Source organism: Gracilinanus agilis, chromosome 4 (genome assembly GCF_016433145.1).
Source record: "Gracilinanus agilis isolate LMUSP501 chromosome 4, AgileGrace, whole genome shotgun sequence".
In the NCBI taxonomy this organism is placed as follows: Eukaryota; Metazoa; Chordata; class Mammalia; order Didelphimorphia; family Didelphidae; genus Gracilinanus; species Gracilinanus agilis.
The window spans coordinates 439,366,478-439,386,000 of record NC_058133.1 but is presented as its reverse complement, the minus strand read 5'-3'; the positions used below and the strand labels follow the sequence as shown (position 1 = coordinate 439,386,000).

The following is a 19,523-nucleotide window of genomic DNA, read 5'->3' as shown; positions in this document are numbered from 1 at the left end:
AATGTGCAAAGATATGTTAGGATCATAAAAATGCCTCCCGACCAAATCCTGATTTTTGCAACGCAAAGGCAGCAAAATTGAATTAGCATTTAAAAATTCACCAATAACCTTAATTTTTAACTTTAAAAATATGGCAAATATGGAGGGGAATATATGCAAACAATATATAAATGAAGAAATATTCAATATATCTGTTTTGATATGAACACCAAAAAAAGTTACAATTTTTCTTTTGAAAATATGCCCTCATTTTCAGGGATTTCATTTTAAAATGAAGTTTATATGCCTTATTCATAACACTGATAAATGTAAACAAAATAATTTTCCAATTTTGGGAAAATAAAAGCTACTTTGGGGGAAAAAAAAAAACTAAATCGCATAGTCTGACCCTATGTTCATTTCCCTAAGTAGAAGTGCCATCATTGTGAAAAGTCTCTATATTTTATTTAAAATGCCCATACAGTGTAACTCTGCAATATTATATACCAATAGATCAATCAGTGGGAAGTTGAAATTGCTACTATCTATACTAATGGTATTCTGACTAAATGAGAAATCTTAAAAACAAAACAAAACAAAAACCACTTACTTTCCATCTTAGAATTGATACTATATATTGGTTCCAAGGTGGAAGAATGGAAAGGGCTAGGCAATGGGGGTTAAGTAACTTGCCCAAGGTCACACAGCTAGGAAATCTCTGAAGCCAAATTTGAAACCAGGACCTACTTCTCATCTCTAGGTCTGGCCCTCAATCCACTGAACCACTTAGTTGCCCCCATTAAAAGGTCTTATTATACATTAAATAGAAGAGATTTTTCCAAAGTTAATTATCTTCATTTATTAGTGATCTTTAAGTATTAAGAATTTGCAGAGAAATGAAATTTTATTTTTTAATGATTTATATTTTCTAAATCCTAAATTTAAAAGGAAAAAAATTGAAATGTTATGTTAATCTATGGACGAATTTTAACAAGTATCTGACAAAAATATCTACCCATTTATCTTTGATGAATTGATCAAATGTGTAAATGTTTATGACTGTAACAGAGAATGACATTTGCTATTACGGCCCTTTCAAATAAACCTAGGTAAAATGTTTAGGACATTTTTGAGAGTGCTAGAGATGGAAGTGAAGAAATATTCTATATTTGTTATGACGTGGCTGGTAATAATTCATGGGGATGCAAGAAGCATTGCTAAAATAATATATTTCAATTGTCACAGTCTTCTTAAAATGTTCCTAGAATAAAATCATAAGAAAAGGAAAGCATGCAATATATCTCATGTAATTATCTTACATGACAATTTTAGGCAAAGGTTTCCTTTTTAATTAAATCATGGTTTTTGGCATATAATTGGTATTTAGAAATGGTTGCAAAATGAATACATGAATAACTTATGCACATTGGTTCTGTGATGGCTATCTTGCTAACCTTTAGAAGAAAATTTAGGATAACAGAAAGTTAATACATATTTAGTAGTTCATGTTTCACTAATCTGGGTGCAGCAGATACAGCTGCATTAAGTCATAGTTACTGATTTTGAGATAAGTAAATGATGTTTCATAAACAAGACAAAAGTACTTTGTACAGAACCATTTTGTTTTTACACTTTCTACTTGCTGTTCTGGTCTTACTAAATAAAAAAAAGTAAACATCATGGAAATAGAGGAAGATGACTACAAAAATTTTCTATTGAAGACCAGATTGAAAAAAAAACTGTACAAGGTCTGAGATGCCTTATAGATATCTATAAAAATTACTTAAGGTTTATACACAGATTTGATCAAATACTGGTTAATTAGAACAGAGGGAGCACGTCTTGCACATCAAACGAGGTAGCTTTATGACAAAACAAAATCAGACTACTAAATTTAGGATATTTGGAATACATTTCAATCCCTGTAAAGCTAAAGTCACAGCCTCTATACTCTTTCATAAAAAGATACCTCAATTCCATAGTCAGGATCAAATATTGATATGATTCCACATGGTAGGTTCTCATTCTCAATTGTGGTATGTGTTTTAAATACATATCAACTAGATAATATTTCTTGCAATTAGAGTTTAGAGAAATTTAAAAATACATATTTTAGGAGGGCGAGGTTCATATGTCTAGTTCTGGTTTTCTTACTTTGAATACTTGTATGGCAGAACTGATAAAACTTAAACATTAATTCTTATTCTCTCTCTCAGCCTACTTGATTTAAAAATAGAAAACAACAAAATTTCCACAAATCAATCTCTTGATACTATAACATATAAAATAAGTCTAACAAACTGATATTGTGCATCATTATATGAGGCAGCTTGGCTTGGAGTCAGGAAGCCATGGAATAAAATCCCAATTTTGACATTTACAAGTAGTATCACCCTAGGTAAGTCATGTGGCCCCACCTACCAAGACATAATTAGATTTCAATATATATCTATGGAAATAGTTGTCACTCCAAGAGCTTATCCTTCTCGGACAAAATCATCAATCCAATTGTTAAAAAACACAAAAAACAAAAACTCAAGTATTTGTTTGGCTCTAAGGTGATAAGCCAAACAGGAAGGAATTTGGACAGGGAACAGCATGATTTTTTTTTTAAGTCAGGTCTATTAAATCGGTAAGATATTTATTTACAAATAAAAATAAATTATTAAGCAAATAAATGGGATCCCAAAATTTATGCCCATTAAAATTCTACTCCTATTCAATAAAAGTAGTCACCTCCTCGGACTTATCTTGCCCAAACTCAGAAAATTCCAAATTCTTCAACTTCTTTATTCATACGTCAAACAAAGGCTCTCTAACCTGAACAGCTTATTGTAATAAAGACCTAACATGCCCAACGCTGTAAAAAAAAAAAAAGACAGAAAAACAAAACAAAAAACACTAAGCTACGTAAAAATATGACACTTAACACTAATTTCTCACAATTCAAGTAACTTAACACAAAATATTTATTATCATCTAAATTGACAATGTGAATATTTGGGTAATTGTACATTCATTATTCAATCACTGGAACCCACCCAACAACTATGTTAATGATTTTTAAAAATCATAACATTTTACACATCATTAGGGTTGTAAATGTAAATTCATCCTTGTGGGCCACTTAAAGGAACAATTTTAATTTTTTTTTTTATTTGCAGTATAAGCTGCAGTAGTCTCAACAAAGTTTGTATTATGGGCAGATTATAAGGAAGCTAAAATGATACCATAAATAATTCGATGGTGAAACAATCATTGCATTGCTAAAAATCACTTGTTTGTCTAGTTTTTCCAAAAGAGATGAATGTGATCAAATACTACTATACTGAATTAATAAATCTTGAATTTTGTGTAATCAACTAATGCATACAATTAAAGCAATCTGGTGTTAGGCAGAGATTTTTTAGTTTAAAAATGAGATGTAAATGTCAGGTCTGGTTTCAGCTAACGAACAGATATTGTATGGACACTGCTGGACTTTAAATTTATTTTCTCTATGTATTATCAAGATCTGATATATAAAGAAATAGCTTTATTTTTCATAATTACTAAATAATGGCTAAAAAGTATGAATATACCTAATACAGTAGGCTCCCAAAATACAAATAATCCCTTACACAAAAATGAGTCAGACTACGCTTCACTGACATAATGGGATAATAATGACAGTTTATTTTAAACTAATATAATATATGTTGCTTGGAAACCACATTAATTTTCTATTTTATTGCATCTCAAAACAAATTCTATTTAGTTTATTGGTCACTTCCATTTAGAAGTCAAATTAACTACCTGAATCTTTTTTTCAACTGCATAAGTACTATAGTTTAAGTGGAAGTAACTATTTAAATGATTACCAAAATCATACTTTTAGAAACTGGAAGATGAAATCAGCATGACTAACTATTAAAAGACAAATTTTAATAATAAATTACTGTAAGTAATGTAGAATACAGTACAAGACAGTGGTGGACACACATGATTTCATGTAAACAGAAAAAAGCTTAAATATATGATTGCACACACCACCCTCTTTATAACACCATCTTTTAGAATCAAGTATTTCAAATGTTATAAAGAGGAGATTTCTTTCTTTTGTTTTGTTTTTTAACTTGAGGGTAGCTATGCTTGTTACAGTGGCATTTTATAACTGTATTCTCAGAAAGAGCCTTATAATGAGGGTGGAGAGTATTAAAAGCCACACCACACACACAATAGGCCATCATGCATTTTAACCCATTATTAAACTTACCCCTCTTTTGAGGCTTCTGAAAGAAGGAATTCTGGGCTTCCCTGTTTTTATTTCATTCATACAATAATGCACAGGTTCAATGGAGAATGTGAGAAACTGGGACCCATTAGGAGTACTGGATGTGAATAAACTAGTAGGGGTAAGGGGTGGGGACTGTGGCTAACATGGAAATAAAGAAAGGAATCAATAAGCCAAATGTGCATAGTGGTTTTTCTTTTTAAATGAAAATGCTATCTTTTGGCAACATGCTTTTTTTCCCCCACAGTATAAACCTCACAGTATCCTACCACATACTACAAAAAGATCAGTTAACACTGATTGAAAACTAAATAACTACAGAGAGTAAATATACTTTTAAAATATACCATTCCATTCATTTATTTTTTTACAAGGTAAATACAATAAGTAAAACTTAAATGGCACAAATTCAAGAGCACTAGTAGACTTGAATGATCATTAAATTCCTGGCATGTATAGACCTCTATGGATTCCTGAATTATGAGGTACTTTACCTGTACTCTCTGGGGGCATTTCTTTACACACTTGGGATACCTTATGACTGCTGCTGCAGCTACAACAATCAGAACAAGTCACAAGACACAGAGGAAAATTTAAATTGTGGCTCATTATTAATTAGAATAGGAAAGAAAATTTATTTTCTTTGCTTATGGCTTTTCAACAGTCTGGTCCTGTTAGCTGTTCTGTCTACTCTGAATTGAATACAGTTTCCATTATCTTCTCTCAGCTGGACAATGTATTCATTAGTACTTCCGTTTATATTCATTGTTAACTATGATTTCGCTTAGTAATAACTTAGTGTCATTATTTTTTATTTTTATTTCCACCTACAATCCATGATCAGAAAATGCTTTAGAAAAATCAAATATTCATAATATATTACATTTTATAAAAATAATAATATTAATGTAAATATTTTATAATAAAACCACTATAATTGCTAACCTCAAAGATAAGAAACAAGCAATTCTACATTGCCTCCAAAAATGGATTTATCTACCTAAAAAAACAAATCAAAAAATGAAGTCTGACCATGGAATGAAATTCTCTCATTAAAGTAGTGACTTTCAAACTTCAACTAAGAACCCTGAACCCTGTCCATTAAAATTTCCTTAGGACAGTGATGAGCAAACTTTTTAAAGAGGGGGCCAAAGGAAAGGAAATGCTCATCTGTCAGTCTGTTTCTAAGGCAACTCTTTCAAAGTTTCATTTTATTGTATCCTACTCATTGTGTTTGTCAGATTAGGAATAATGTCACGTGGCCAGATAGAACATCTCAGGGGGCCACATCTGGCCCGCAGGCTGTAGTTTGCCCAATACTGCCTTAGGAGGATTTAAATGATTTATGAGATCGAGTAAAATCAAAATCAACTTTCATAAGTGATCAATTAGTCAATAGTTGTGATAGTAATCTTTCAGTTGGACTCTAAGGTTATTTTGCAAATAAAATTTTAATTCAAAGCTAAATGAACTTTCATTAACATTTTTATAAACTAAGACAAAATCTGACCTTTTTTAAAGCATCAAGCTAAAAAAACAACTAATCTATTGAATTCAGTTAATCTAAAAATGGTTGTTTTATTATTTAATTTTTAAACACTTCTCCAAATAACTGTCCATTTAATACCTATACTAAATGTAACTTTTCCAGCTGATATATGAAATTATCTTAATCCTGATTTTTAAAATTACTCCAGTAAATTTATAGATCTTACCTTTGGCTTCTTTCCAAAAAGCCACAATTTGCCCTTGGCCTTTCCTACAGTGGTTTTGGCATCAATCTTCCCACTGTCTTGCTTGGAAGCACTGATAGTACCATCAGAAACGGTTCTGTAAATATGCTGACTATAATCTTCAAAAGGGAAGTCTCCTGGAGGCTCAAATCCAGACTTGAAGGAATCGACTACCATTTGAGAGTCCTGTACAAGGGAATTTAGAATTTTAAAACCATTATATTTGTTTATACATATTTTGATACAGATAGAAGGAAAAGTTTGCAAAGGACAGTTTGGAATGTTGAAAAGATACGTGATTGACAAGAGCAGGGGTTGAGAGGAGGAGCAGAGGCTTGTGGGAGAGAAACCCTGGGGGAAAAGGTCTTCATCTCTAGACTCTGTGGGAGACAGAGGACTTTTGCCGGACCTCCGTATTCAGCTATGGCTATCTGGAGTTCCCTGGCTATCTCTACACTCGAAGGCCTGTTGTTGTTCCTGATTCTCACTTCAATCATCAAAGAAACGATCTGACATTTGCCAGTGACTGAGAGGGGTCTGTGGACCTGGACAGCCACCGGGCCAACCACAAAGACTCTGTTCTAGACTTTTGCCTTTCAAGAGAGACCCTTTATCATCTTATCCAATCTGTTAGTTTAGCTCAGTTAGCAGATATTGGAGAGGGGGTAGAATTCCTGGTCCAAGCTGGCTGGCTTGGCCAGGGAAGGATGGACCCTTTTACATTCATGGCTAACTCTCCCACTCTCCTCACCCATGCCTGATCACAATTACAATAAACCATTATTATTAGCAGTCAGATCAGCATTTTCCTGGAAATATTGAGAAGCAGAGGGATGAAAAAGAGGGAATTGGGGAAGGCTGTCTATCAAGCTTTAACTATGCAAAGTCCAAGGCTGCCTGTCATTCAACCTTACCCCGGCAGGGTTGGGTTCAGAAAGGGTTTTCTTGGGGTCCAGGCATTTAAGTTAAGTCCTGGAAACTTGTTAATTTTAACCCCGAAGGAAATCCTTTCTTTGTTCACTGACCTTTCTTTATTCACCTGTCCATCTCTGCCTGCTACACCCCTTTACAGAGATATCCTATTTATACCCCCCAAGTAAGATGAAGAGAGTCCTCCAGATAGACTTAATACACACAAGCCTATCTGATCAAATTAACATCCTTGAGGCTCTCTTATCATCATCCGTACACGGAACATTAACAAGGGCAAGGATACTAACAAACTTTACCAAAAAATTTTAATTTTAAAATCTTACAGAAATCATTAAGTGAATAATTTAGTTGAAATATTTCTTCTTGTCTACTTATGGCATCATTTAAAAAATAAACTCATGAATATATCTGAAATATCAACAGAAAAGTTAGTACCTTAAGATTTATAAAATTAGTTTTAAAATCCAAATTTCCATTTTACTGGTAACACTGGTCCTCAGTTTCAGTAATTTAGATAAAAACCAAGTCAAATTCAAATTAAGTGTAATAAGGAGAGAAACGGATTTTTACAAGAAAATAAGAGAGTAGAAAAGTAAATTGTAGAATAGCAGTTCATAACCATTTTATCTCCTGGCCCCCTTTGGTGGTTTAGTGAAACCTATGAACCTTTCTCAAAATAATGTGGTTTTGTTTATTGTTTTTTTCATGTATAAAACACACAGAGTATAAAACACACAGAACTAAAAAAGGAAACAAATTATAAAAACACAATTATAAAAATATTTGTTTAAAACAACTTCACTGAGGCCAGGTTAAAAATTCCAGCTTTCCAGGATCCAGTAAACTGTGAAATAGAGGTTTTCCATTAATGGATGTGCATGTGAGGGGGGGAAAGTAATCTTTAATGTTAAGGGCAATTCTGGAAAATAAAATATCCTTACTTTAGATATGGCTTTACAAAAAAACCACATCTTTATAAGGAAACTATTTAAAAATCATAATTTTTCCTTTATTAATTTTTAATATTTGTATTACCCATTCTGTAGATAATATAAATGGTTCATGTGTACACTATTTTTTTTTTTAAACCCTTACCTTCTGCCTTGGAACCAATACAAGGCAGAAGAGGGGCAAGGGCTAGGCAATGGAGGCTAAGTGACTTGCCCAGGGTCATACAGCTGGGAAGTGTCTGAGGCCAGATTTGAACCTAGGACTTCCTGTCTCTAGGTCTAGCTCTCAATACACTGAGGTACCCAGCTGCCCCCTGTGTATACTATTTTTAAAAGTAACCAGGCTCATTTTCACTTGAAAAATGAATGATGGGGACAAAAAAAAAAATCCATCACAAATAAATTCATTTCAAGGAAATTTTGTTATAATAAGGGATTACCCTAGTCTGACCTTCAAATAATTACAGGGATTTCTTATTTAGTCCTCCTATCAAAATATAAATTACTATGCAATAACTCTTACCCAATTCAAATATTCCAAGTCCCTAATTAAAATCTGCTTTAAAAAAATAGATAAAGTACAGTTAATAAATGCAGAATCCTTTACAATTGCTAATTCCAGACAAATTGTTTGTCAAATCTCACACTATAGAGAGGGAATATAATTTCTACTAGTATGCTCATTTTTTTTAAAACCCTTACCTTCTGTCTTGGAGTCAATACTGGGTATTGACTCCAAGGTAGAAGAGTGGTAAGGGTAGGCCATGGAGGTCAAGTGACTTGCCCAGGGTCACACAGCTGGGAAGTGTCTGAGGCCATACTTGAACCTAGGACCTCCCATCTCTAGGCCTGGCTTTCAATACACTGAGCTACCCCAGCTGCCCTAGTAGGCTCATTTTAAAAAAATCCAGATATAAACATTTCAGCTATTTTATGGATTTACAAAAAGGAATTTACCTACAAAATTGATTTATTGTATGAAATAATGTTTGGTTTGATGAATAGACATATAATTGTATTGTGGAAAGATTTTTAAAAGCATATGAAAATAAATACCTCAACAAAAAACTAAAATACTCATGTAAATAAAATATGAATTAGGTAAATACATTTAATGCCTAAATAACATGTTTTTATATTGTAATATGAAGAAAGATATGTTAGCCTTCATTAATATGAACTTAGAGGATTTTAGCTATAAGCATGAAAACATAATCTCCTGGTACCCAAATGGAGGTGAAATCTCATCAATTTGAATGTTCCATGCAAAGTATAAATTATAACCCATCTTTTGTGAGACTCTTGTTCATGACCTCCAAAAGTGTACCACCGAGAATTAAGGCAATGTGCCGAGAACTTTGGTTCTTCTCTTTGTATAACACAAGGATACAAGTAGTGTCAGAGCTATCTGTCAACCCTCATGCACACATTTCTAGTTCATTTTGTCTTCCTACTATACATTTTCTAAACAACATCTTTTACTCTTATTCTTTTAAGTTCCTCATGTTATAAAAAAAGGGTGTCCTACTAGGGGATATGGATACTGGTGAGGTGGAATGTACCTTTGTATTCTCCCTAGGTGCTGGTGATGGGGGAACACCAACCCCAATCACCCTTGTTAGATGTTATAATTTCCCCTTCTGAATAACAGTTACCCAGGAAGGACCCTGAATGGTCAGGTGGATGGGTAACCCTTTCAGGTCCCACCTGGGTGGGATCAATTATTAATATCAGGTTCTGATTAGCTTTGGATCATGTTGTTCATCTGACTGCATTTGCTCCCTCCCCAAGGGTTGTGACATAATGACCACTCAGGAAGGTACTTATTAAATACTTTATCTATGATCTTAATTAGGGAAAGGAGAATCAGGATACAGGTTGGGGATTGGAGATCCTGTCAATCTAATATCTATAATCTATAATCACTCAGGACTGGAGGCTATTGATTCAGTAAAGCTGGAGCTATTGTTCTTCACAACCCCTCTAGTTCAGCTTGGCCACTGCCAAATAAGAGAGTGACAGCCTTTGCAGCAGCTATGTTGTTGATTTCCTTTCAGCTTTCTAATTATCAGTTTGGTAATGTGTTAGCCTTGACAGTCTTCAGGAAGTGTTTAAAACTTAACCACCCTCTTCTTCTCAGACCTCCCTTCCTTCCTTTCACCATCCAGGGACCCAGAGACCTAAAAACTATGATGATTCAGCGATCTAAAGATCTAAGGAGATTCAGAGAGAGAGAACCTCTGACCAATGGTCAAAAGACCCCTCCCAGATGGCTGTTAGAGGTATTTATACTCTCAGGCCAACCGACTTTTGCCCTTGGCTTATGGCATCTGAGAACATTCTGATGTCTCCAACTGTCTCCTTTGTCAATCAAGGTGAAACCAACATTTCTCAGGGTTTGAATATAACACTCATTGATTATATGCTGTAGCTTCCTCATGTCTATCATAAACCGCTCCATTGCCTTTTGTGTGATATTTATTTTTTTAACCTTTGGAAACTGTTGTGTTCCACATCTTCCAGGCACATAACACCAGTAGAATATTGTTATGAAAAAGACAAGTGTTTGTTTTAGGGAAGATTGAAATCATTAAAAGATATTAATTTCTCAAAAGCAATTCATTCTGCTTTCTTCCTTTTTATTTAGAGCTCACCATATTTCTTTTAGAAATGTCTATCCCATATACATATATACTGATGAATAAGCTTAATGGGTTGGCCCTCAAACAGCATGTCATAATGTGAGTCATGAACACTATTCATGTACCTGATCTTTTTTCTGTAGATCAAAACTCTTTTGGGTAGTTATCGTTTTTTGTCAAAATGTTTTCTAAAGTTCTGGGGCTTTAAGATATGTATGGTCAGAGAACCATACATATCGGTGAGTCAGGCAATAAGCAGCTACATGGCATAATGGAGAGAGCACTGGGCCTAAAGTCAAGTCAGGAAGAAGTGAGTTCAAATCTGCCTTAAGACACTATTAACTAGCTAATTGTGTGATCCTGGGAAGTCACTTAATCCTGTTTGTTTCTTCATCAATAAAATGAACTGGAGAAGAAAATGGTAAGCCATTCTAGTATTTCTACCAAGAAAACCCCCAAAAGGGTAGCTAGGTAGCTCAGTAGTTAGAGCCAGGCCTGGAGATGGGAGGTCCTAGGTTCAAATATGTTCACTGATACTTCCTAGCTGTGTAACCCTGAATCCTTGCTTCAACTTAACCCCAACTGCCTAGCCCTTACCACTCTTCTGCCTTGGTACTGATACTGATGGATTCTAAGATTCTACAGTTATGGGTTTTAAAAAAAAAGGGGAGGGGGGAAAGGAGGTGAAGGAAAACTCCAGATGAAGTCATGAAGAATCAGACATGACTCAAATGACTGAACAACAACATGTGGCAGAGACTATGCTAAGCACTAAAAACAGTACCTACTCTCAAGTAGTTCAGGTTAATAGAGGAGACAGAGTGAAAACAACTAAGTACCAAAAATATGTATTTGAAGAAAGTAGAAGGCAGGAACATTTAAGGGGAAAGAGAAAAGGCTTCTTATAGAAGATACAATTTTAAGTGGGAATCAGACCAAGGGAAATGAAGTAGAGATGAAGAAAGAAAACAATCCCAGGAATGGGAAATAAATAATGAAAATGCAGGAGTTAGGGAAGAGTGTCTTGTGCAGGGAACAGCAGAATGTAATCATGAGATCTCCCAGGCTATGGGAGAGAACAGGGGTGAAAGAAGACTGGAAAAGGAGGGTGCCAGATGGTGAATGCCACATCCATGTTCTATTTTATCCTAAAGGGGACTGGGAGTCATGGGAGTTTACAGAATGCTGAGAAGGCTTGGAAGCAAGAAGACCAATGCAAAGGCAATCACAGTAGACCTGCTATGAGGTGATAAGGGCTGCCACCAAGGTGGTGGCAGTGTCATTGAGAAGGCATATACTAGAGATATTACAAAGACAGAATTGAGATGATGTGATAATTGAATGGGGGAGGGGGGGCACAAAGGAATGGCACAGAGATTGCAAGCCTGAGAATGGGAGTCCTGCATTGTCCTCAAGAGTAACAGGGAAGGGGCAGCTAGGTAGATCAGTGGACAGAGAGAGTCAGGTTAGAAGTTGAGAGGACCTGGGTTCAAATCTCTGCTCAGACACTTCCTAGCTGTGTGACCCTGGGCAAATCACTTAACCCCCACTGCCTAGCCTTGCCTTTCTACCCTACAAATTGTTACAAGGACAGAAAAGTAAAGGTTTTAAAAAAAACTCTGAAGCAGAGTTTTGGGGAAAGGATAATGAGTTAAGTTTTGGACATATTGAGTTTATAGAAGTTTAAAGGATATCTAATTTGAGATGTCAATAATGTCAAAGGCTACAGAGAGGTCAGGAAGGATGAGGAATGAAAAAAGGCTGTGTAGAAAGGGGGAACAAGAAGAGGCAGAAGATATCTGGATGATGTAAGATGAGAAGAGAGAAAAAGGTGCTCTTGGGTGAATGACCTCAATTCTCAGCTGAGAGGATGAGGGGAAAAGGGGAGGCATAGAAGATTTGAGGAGAGATAACAAAGGTTTGAAGAGCTGCTGTGGAGAGTAGGAAGGTGTGAAAGGACTGCCTTGCCAAAGTGAAGGCCTGGTTGAAATGATATAACAAATTTCTGATGGATTCAGGCAATATTATTTATGATTTCGTCTGGTTTCATTAAGCAGCCTGTGAGTAGTTACAAAAACAGGGGGCAATGGTAGCTATCCAAAACTGAGGTTTAACAAGGAAAGTTCCTCAACAGGATAAGGGAGGAGAGTATAGCTAGTGCAAAGAGTGATAATCCTAGGAAACAAGTGATAGCCTGAGGGGTTAAGGAATTAGAAGGCACAGTGACAAAGAAAAGATTTGGAGTGGCAAAATTAGATTAGGAGATTTGAGAATTTCGGAAAAGGGAAGTGGGACATTTGTGGGTAGTGACAAAATCAAGGATATGACTATCTGTACTAGTCATATGGAGTGAAATAGTGGGTCAGGAAAAATGAGAAAAACGGGAAACCAGGCTTAGGATGTTGGAGGGCTTATCAATATGTATTTAAAAGTCCTCTAATATGAGATCAGAGTTTAATCTCTTCTATCACAGTGACAAAAACTTTTGGAGAATACTCCTCCCTGACTGGTGCCTTGCCCAGATGTTTATGATCAAAAGATCAATAAGCAAGATTATTTCTCATGTATCTTTCAAGTACTATTGATTGACTTTGATATATAAATGGAAAACATTTTGTCAGTAGTGAGCCTTTAGGGAAACATTTTGCTTAACAAAACAGATGTGTTTTCAAGAACGATAAATAATAAGCAAACTGGAATCTTGTATCTCTGTTTTTCTAATCTATTTTGTAATCATAAAGATGTGGTCCACAGCAAAATATCAATTGTAAAAGTCTGTTCCCAACTACCTTCATAGAAGATGTCCTCAATAAATGTGTGAATCTCAAAGACTTTGTATAAATGGGGAAACAGACAAATAAATCTATAGTTGTTTAATTTAGGTTACCTTTTTGTTATTAATAAAGTATGAAATGCTTTCCTTTATCTCTAGTATCTTCCTCTCCTTTGGATACCTTGTGAGAATATTAAAGGATCAGTTTACAATTGTGTCACCTCCAGCATGAAGTCCCTGTAAAAGGGAATTCTTGGTTCTCCTTGAGTTCACACTTGTGAAAAGGGAATCCTTTGTTCTCTTTGCTTAGTTAACACTTTTGTTGGCAATAACTTTGAATCAACACAAGCCTGAACTTGTTCACACCCTCAGAAAGGTGGGATTCCAAAGGTGAGAACTCAGACAATTTAGAAGCTGTGATTGGTCCTTGTGAAAAGGGGCAGGGACAGGAAACCATCATAAAAGCCATGAAGGCAGTCTGATGAAGGAGGCTAGTAGAAAGTGAACTCCAAGAAGAGAGTCACTCCAAAAAGGAAGTCAGCTTCAAGAAGAAGGTTGGCTCAAAAAAGAAAGTAGGTCTCAGGAGTCACCTTCAGCTCCTGTCATTGTCTTGGGTGAGTGGATAGCTGGTTTTCCCTTTCTGTCTTTTGGAGATAGTTTAATTCTGATTGAAGGTTAACAAGCCCTGGCTGAGCCAAGCACTAGAACAATATTTAGTTGGACAGGCTAATGTCTTTTCTACCCTTTTGTATTTCTCTACTTAATAAATAAAAGATTTATAATTTTTATATATTCAGCCAAACCATTAATTTTAATGCTTACATCCCTCTTTGTTAAACATATCTAGAACTATCACATTATATGTTTGAATATGGTATCTATACTGTCATTACTAGATGAAGTTTTTAATAAAAATCTTTGCAGATTTTTTCCATTTTTCTTCTGTTTGCTGTCTTCTACAAAGTCCCATTCATCTGCCTGATCTTGGCATGAAGGTGATTCTAAGTACATAACAGTTAAGCCAACAGAGAATAAGTGGCAGGTTCTAACATGATACTGGACATAAAAAGTAAACTGACTAAATCTTAAGTCTTTGAAGATGGTGCTGGCAACAGACCAAATTTATTTCATGAGGATTATCCTCAGTATAATGTCTCATCAATAAATAGTAAGTCAGCCACTTAATGATGAATTCTTTAACCATGACCACACATGAAAATAAAGAAAAACACAAAATAGCCTTCACGAAAGAAAAGAAGTTGAGGGTGTTAAGAATCAGCCTCATTAGAAATTCTATAAACTTAAACTTGATTGTTAAAATTCTAAATATAAAGGTCCTGGTCCAATGAATGAAAATACTGTTCAGAAAATGCCATTCACCTCCAAAAGAAAATGATAAACTCTGAGTGCAAGATGAAGCATGTTTTTAAATTTTGTTTTTATTGCTTTTTTTTTTTGCTATATGACTAATATGGAAATGTCTGTATGATTTCAGGTGTATAATGAATATCATATTGCTTGACTTTTCAACAGGTGGAGGAAAGGTGGGAATATTGAGAATTTGAAACTCAAAATAAAAAAAGAAAGCTAAAATAAAAACTTGGAGAGAAAAAAATACTATTTAAGGAGATGAATAATATCAATCCTGATGTTCTTTTTATGAACAAAACCAGAAGGAAACTACAATGGAAACATAGCTCATAGGATATTTGTGAAAAGAAAAAGGAGCTGATAGAAAAGGTTTTATTACATAAGCACAAGGAAAGCTATTAATTCTTGGACTATTTGGTCATAGTCCATTATAAGCTTTGCAAAAAGACCACCATGAAAATAATTTCAACTTTTGCACAATCAAGATAGAAGATGAAGAAGTAGAGAAATTCCATGAATACCTAGGTTAAGACTTTCCAAATTATCAGCATACATGGATACTCAGTGACTTTAATATTAAGTAGAAGTAGGTGGTGATTGGTATAAAATCTTCTGAAGAAAAGGCGAGAAAGGATTATAAGCAGTATTGTCTCATAAAACAGAGAAAAAGAACAGAGGGCAAAACTGGTAAGCATGGCGAGAAATCCAGCTAAACAAAGAAATTCTGAAGGAATATATTTTTGCTTTTGGTACAGAAAAATATTGTCAAGAAAAAGCAATACTAAAAAAAAATTAGGTATTTTTACTAACCCTACTACTAATCAATCAGAAAGACTTATTAAGTTTAGCAAATAAAAGAAATTCAAACCTACCTAGGTTCCCTATTTCTGCTGAAGAAGGTATCACTATACTTCCAGTCTCACAGATTAATAAGCTCAGAGTCATACTTATTTAACTCATCACTATTTTTCAACCCATGTATCCAATCAGTTGCCAAATCTTATTTTTACCTCCAAAACATTTCTTTCACCCCACTCCTCTATTCACACAGCTACTTCTTTCAAGCCTTTATTAAAAGTATTTACCTAGATTATTAAAAGCCATATTAGACTCTTGGAGTAAATAAAGTTTTCCCTACAATACCTTTCAGTCTATACTACAAAGTGCTGCCAAAATACTTTTCCTTAAGTACAGATCTGATTGTCACTTCCCTATTCAAAAGAGGAATTATATTTAAATTATATTTTATTCTGAACAGACGCAAAAAAAAATTTCCATAAAAGCAGCAAAGCACAAAAAAAGGATTATACATTAAAATGACTGTCCATTACACTGTTTCCATTCAAAAAAAGCACAGAGTAAATTCTATATATTTGTTTCTTTTTTTAAATAAAATTCTTACCTTGTCTTAGAATCAATACTAAATACTGGTTACAAAGCAGAACTGTAAGGACTAGGTAATGGGGGGGTGGGGGAGTGGTGGTGAAGGTGAATTAAGTGACTTGCACAGGGCTAACACAACTAGAAACTATCTGAGGGCAGATCTGAATACAGGATTTTCCACCTCTAGACCTGGCTCTCAATACACTCAATAGATTTAGCAGCCCTTCCACATATTACTTTCAAAATTGTCCTGTTTATCTTGCCTTCCTTCTAAATTTCATTCTATTCACTTCTGTGATTTTGAAAAATGTTTCAGTGGAGCTCTTTTCGTTCGACAAAACGACTTCTGATTCTGGGATTATATGCTGAATATGGGCCTAAAGTGTCATAATATAAATGTGTTGGTTTGGCTATTGATGATGAAAATGGATCATCATAAAGCACTGGTATGAATTTGAATCCCACCTTCGAGTTTTATTAGCTGGGTGACTTCTGGCAATTCACTTTCAACTGTCTCTGACTTAAGTTTCATTATCTATGAATTGAGAATAATAATATCTATACAGGGTTGTGAGGATCAAATGATATTAAAATATGTAAAACCTTTGGCAAACCTTAAAGCACTACATACATGTTAATTGTTATTGTTTGAAAGCTAAGAAATCCATTTTTCATGTTTCTTGTTCCTTTGGCCTTTATATGACTTTGTGTATATATATATTTTGTATTTAGTTCTCTGTATACATGATGTCTCCTCCCATTCTCAAGCAAGTATTAGCTCCTGAAGATAGGAACTGCTTCCCTTTTTAGCTTTGTGAACTCAGCACCTGGCATAGTAATAAATATCTGTTGAGTTTAATTGAATTGAATTCCATGCTCTATGCTTAAAAGTTACTTGTTCTATATTTCGTCCAGTATCATAGTTAACTATCACAATTTATATGACTTCTTCTTACCTTAGTTCCTAGGATAATTTCAAATAAATCATTTCAGAAACTTCAAGGCTGTCTGCTAATTTTAAATCCATTTTTTACAATGTTAACAAAAATTTCTGACAGGTTAAAAAACTGCTGTGAATTTCAAGAAACAAATCTTTTCGATACAAACTTCCTCCTTTCTGTGCTGGTGACAAATGTTCTTTATTCCATCCCCCCAGGTTTCAATAAGCTTTAACCTAATTTCCAATATCTCCTTATCTGCTACTACTTTTTTTGCTTTCACAATGCCTGGATTTTCCTCACTTAAAAAATTTTCACTTGAGTATAAATGCAGATTATAACATATGATTTATCACTTGACTATTTGGGTATATGACTTGGGGTTTTGGTTTTATAAGGTTATTTACCGGGGCAGCTGGGTAGCTCATTGGATTGAGAGCCGGGCCTAGAGACAGGAGGTCCTGGGTTCAAATCCGGCCTCAGACACTTCCCAGCTGTGTGACCCTAGGCAAGTCACTTGACCCCTATTGCCTACCCTTACCACTCTTCCACCTATAAGTCAATACACAGAAGTTAAGGGGTCTAAAATTAAAAAAATAAATAAATAAATATAAGATTATTTACCTACAAAAATGAGTAATATGGAAATGTGTTCTGCTTGATAATACATATACAACCCAGACTGAATTGCTTGTCAACTCTGTGATAGGGGAGGGAAACAACATGAATCATGTAACTTGGAAAACTTATGTGGAAATTTGTTATTGAAAAAATAAAGGAAAAAAACCTTCCATTTCTCCCCACCACCTCCTCAAGTTATCATCAAGTTTCTTCTCATTTACAAAGCTAGACTTCTCTAACAACCTCTCTGTCCTTTTTAGCTCTACTTCCCCTTCCTTCTCAACCCCTTCATTGTCCCTATCTTATCCTCACCGTTCAAATTAATTTACCTTTTTAGGTTTCTCAGGACTCTTGTGTTTGTATTTAAAAGTTCCTATTTAGCTATGCTCTTTTCATCAGAAATGCTTGAAAATCCTCTATTCCATTCAAGATATAGTTTTTTCTTTTTAGGATGATAACAGGCCTGTGTGGTCACTATATCTTGTCTTGTATCCAAGACCTCCTTTCCCTTTTAATTAGACCTGAAAGGTCTTGGGTAAGCCTTCCTAAATCCCAAATACTTGAACTACTTTTCTTCCTAAGCCTTTGCTTCCCCCCACCCACCCTCCCCTCTCTCTTATCTCTGATGTAGGAACTGGGGATTTGGAATATAATATTGATGAGACTTTTCCATGTGGAGTTTCCTTCAAAAAGTGAGGGGTAGAACTTTCCTCTCTTCACCAGGCTTTCTGTTTCTACAAGATCTAGGAAGTTTTCTTTATTCTTTCTTTTTAAAAATGTTTTTAAAATCATGGTATTCAAGGAATTCAATGATTCTTACATTATTTCTGATTTGTTTTTTGCATTTTTTAAGACCAAGTTTCATTTTTAATCTCTTGCTTCATTTATAATATATATTCATGAAGCCCTTGTGAAAAACCCTTTTTCCCTTCGAATCATTATTTGTAGTTATTAAAGTTATTTGTTTTGGGGGTAAAGGGGTCCACAAGATTTTCAATAATTTTTTATACGGTTGGTGTTTTCTTTGTTAACCCATGCTTCAGCTTTAGATCCTAAATTAGCAGGGCAAAGCTCCACCACTTGCCACACTTTGCGGTTGGGTAGCCAATTGGGCTAGAATCTCACCCTGGATCACCCGAGTACTTTTGCTGCCTTCCAAACCTCCTGGGCTTAAGTTTCTTTGGACCTTTGAGGTTCCAAACACTGTATCTTTAGGGGCCTCCTAATGAATCTCAGGACAGACTGCAAGAGATTTCAGAGAACCTAAATTACCTAGGTTTTTCTAGTATGAATAATGGAAACTGATCATTCTGCTCCCCAGAGTTTCTAAATTCTCCACTTCGGGATCTCTGATCTCCTTGGGCCTTTCTTGGGAGACCTGCTCTTGATGCCTCTGGACACAGTCTTATTGGCTACATATGTCTGAGATGCTGGTTACACTGAGAGGCTGGGCACAGCTAGCCTGTACTAGTGTTGATTTTGTTGGAGATCCCCTTTCCTATTACCCGTGGGCTTATTGCTGGCTTTTTATGTAGTTCTGGGGTGGGAAAAGTTATTGACTGTAGTTTTGTATCATAATTTTTGCTCATTATTCACTCCAGTGGAAATTCCAGAATTTTACTGAAGATACAGGGGAACTAAGTAATCTGCTGAAAGCCTCCTCCTTTTGCTCTAGAAACATCTTATCAACTCTTCTATTTAGAAAACACAATATTTTCTTACCAAAATTTTAGCCTTGTTAGACTTTCTTTCTCTCTCCTCCCAGGGAAGGGGACCCTACTATCTCTTAAAACCTTTCAAACTATTTCCTCACCCAGAGTTCTCCATGGGGGGTCCCCTGGAATTCTAGGTGAGGCTTGACCCTGTATCTTGCAGGAATTCCACCCCGCCATTTTCCATGTTGCAACCTTCCATGCTTCTTTTGAAT

General features: G+C 35.0%; 1 protein-coding gene across 1 annotated transcript in view; it reads right to left on the bottom strand.

Moving 5' to 3' along the window:
* The window catches only part of FNBP1L (formin binding protein 1 like), a 108,909-nt gene that overhangs the window by 12,730 nt on the left and 76,656 nt on the right, over window positions 1–19,523 (bottom strand). The window contains exons 9-10 of the mRNA XM_044672003.1: window positions 5,968–6,171; window positions 4,235–4,393 (exon numbers count right to left, since the gene is read on the bottom strand). Of these exons, the coding sequence (XP_044527938.1) occupies window positions 4,235–4,393; window positions 5,968–6,171 (363 nt within the window). The remainder of the gene's footprint in view (window positions 1–4,234; window positions 4,394–5,967; window positions 6,172–19,523) is intronic.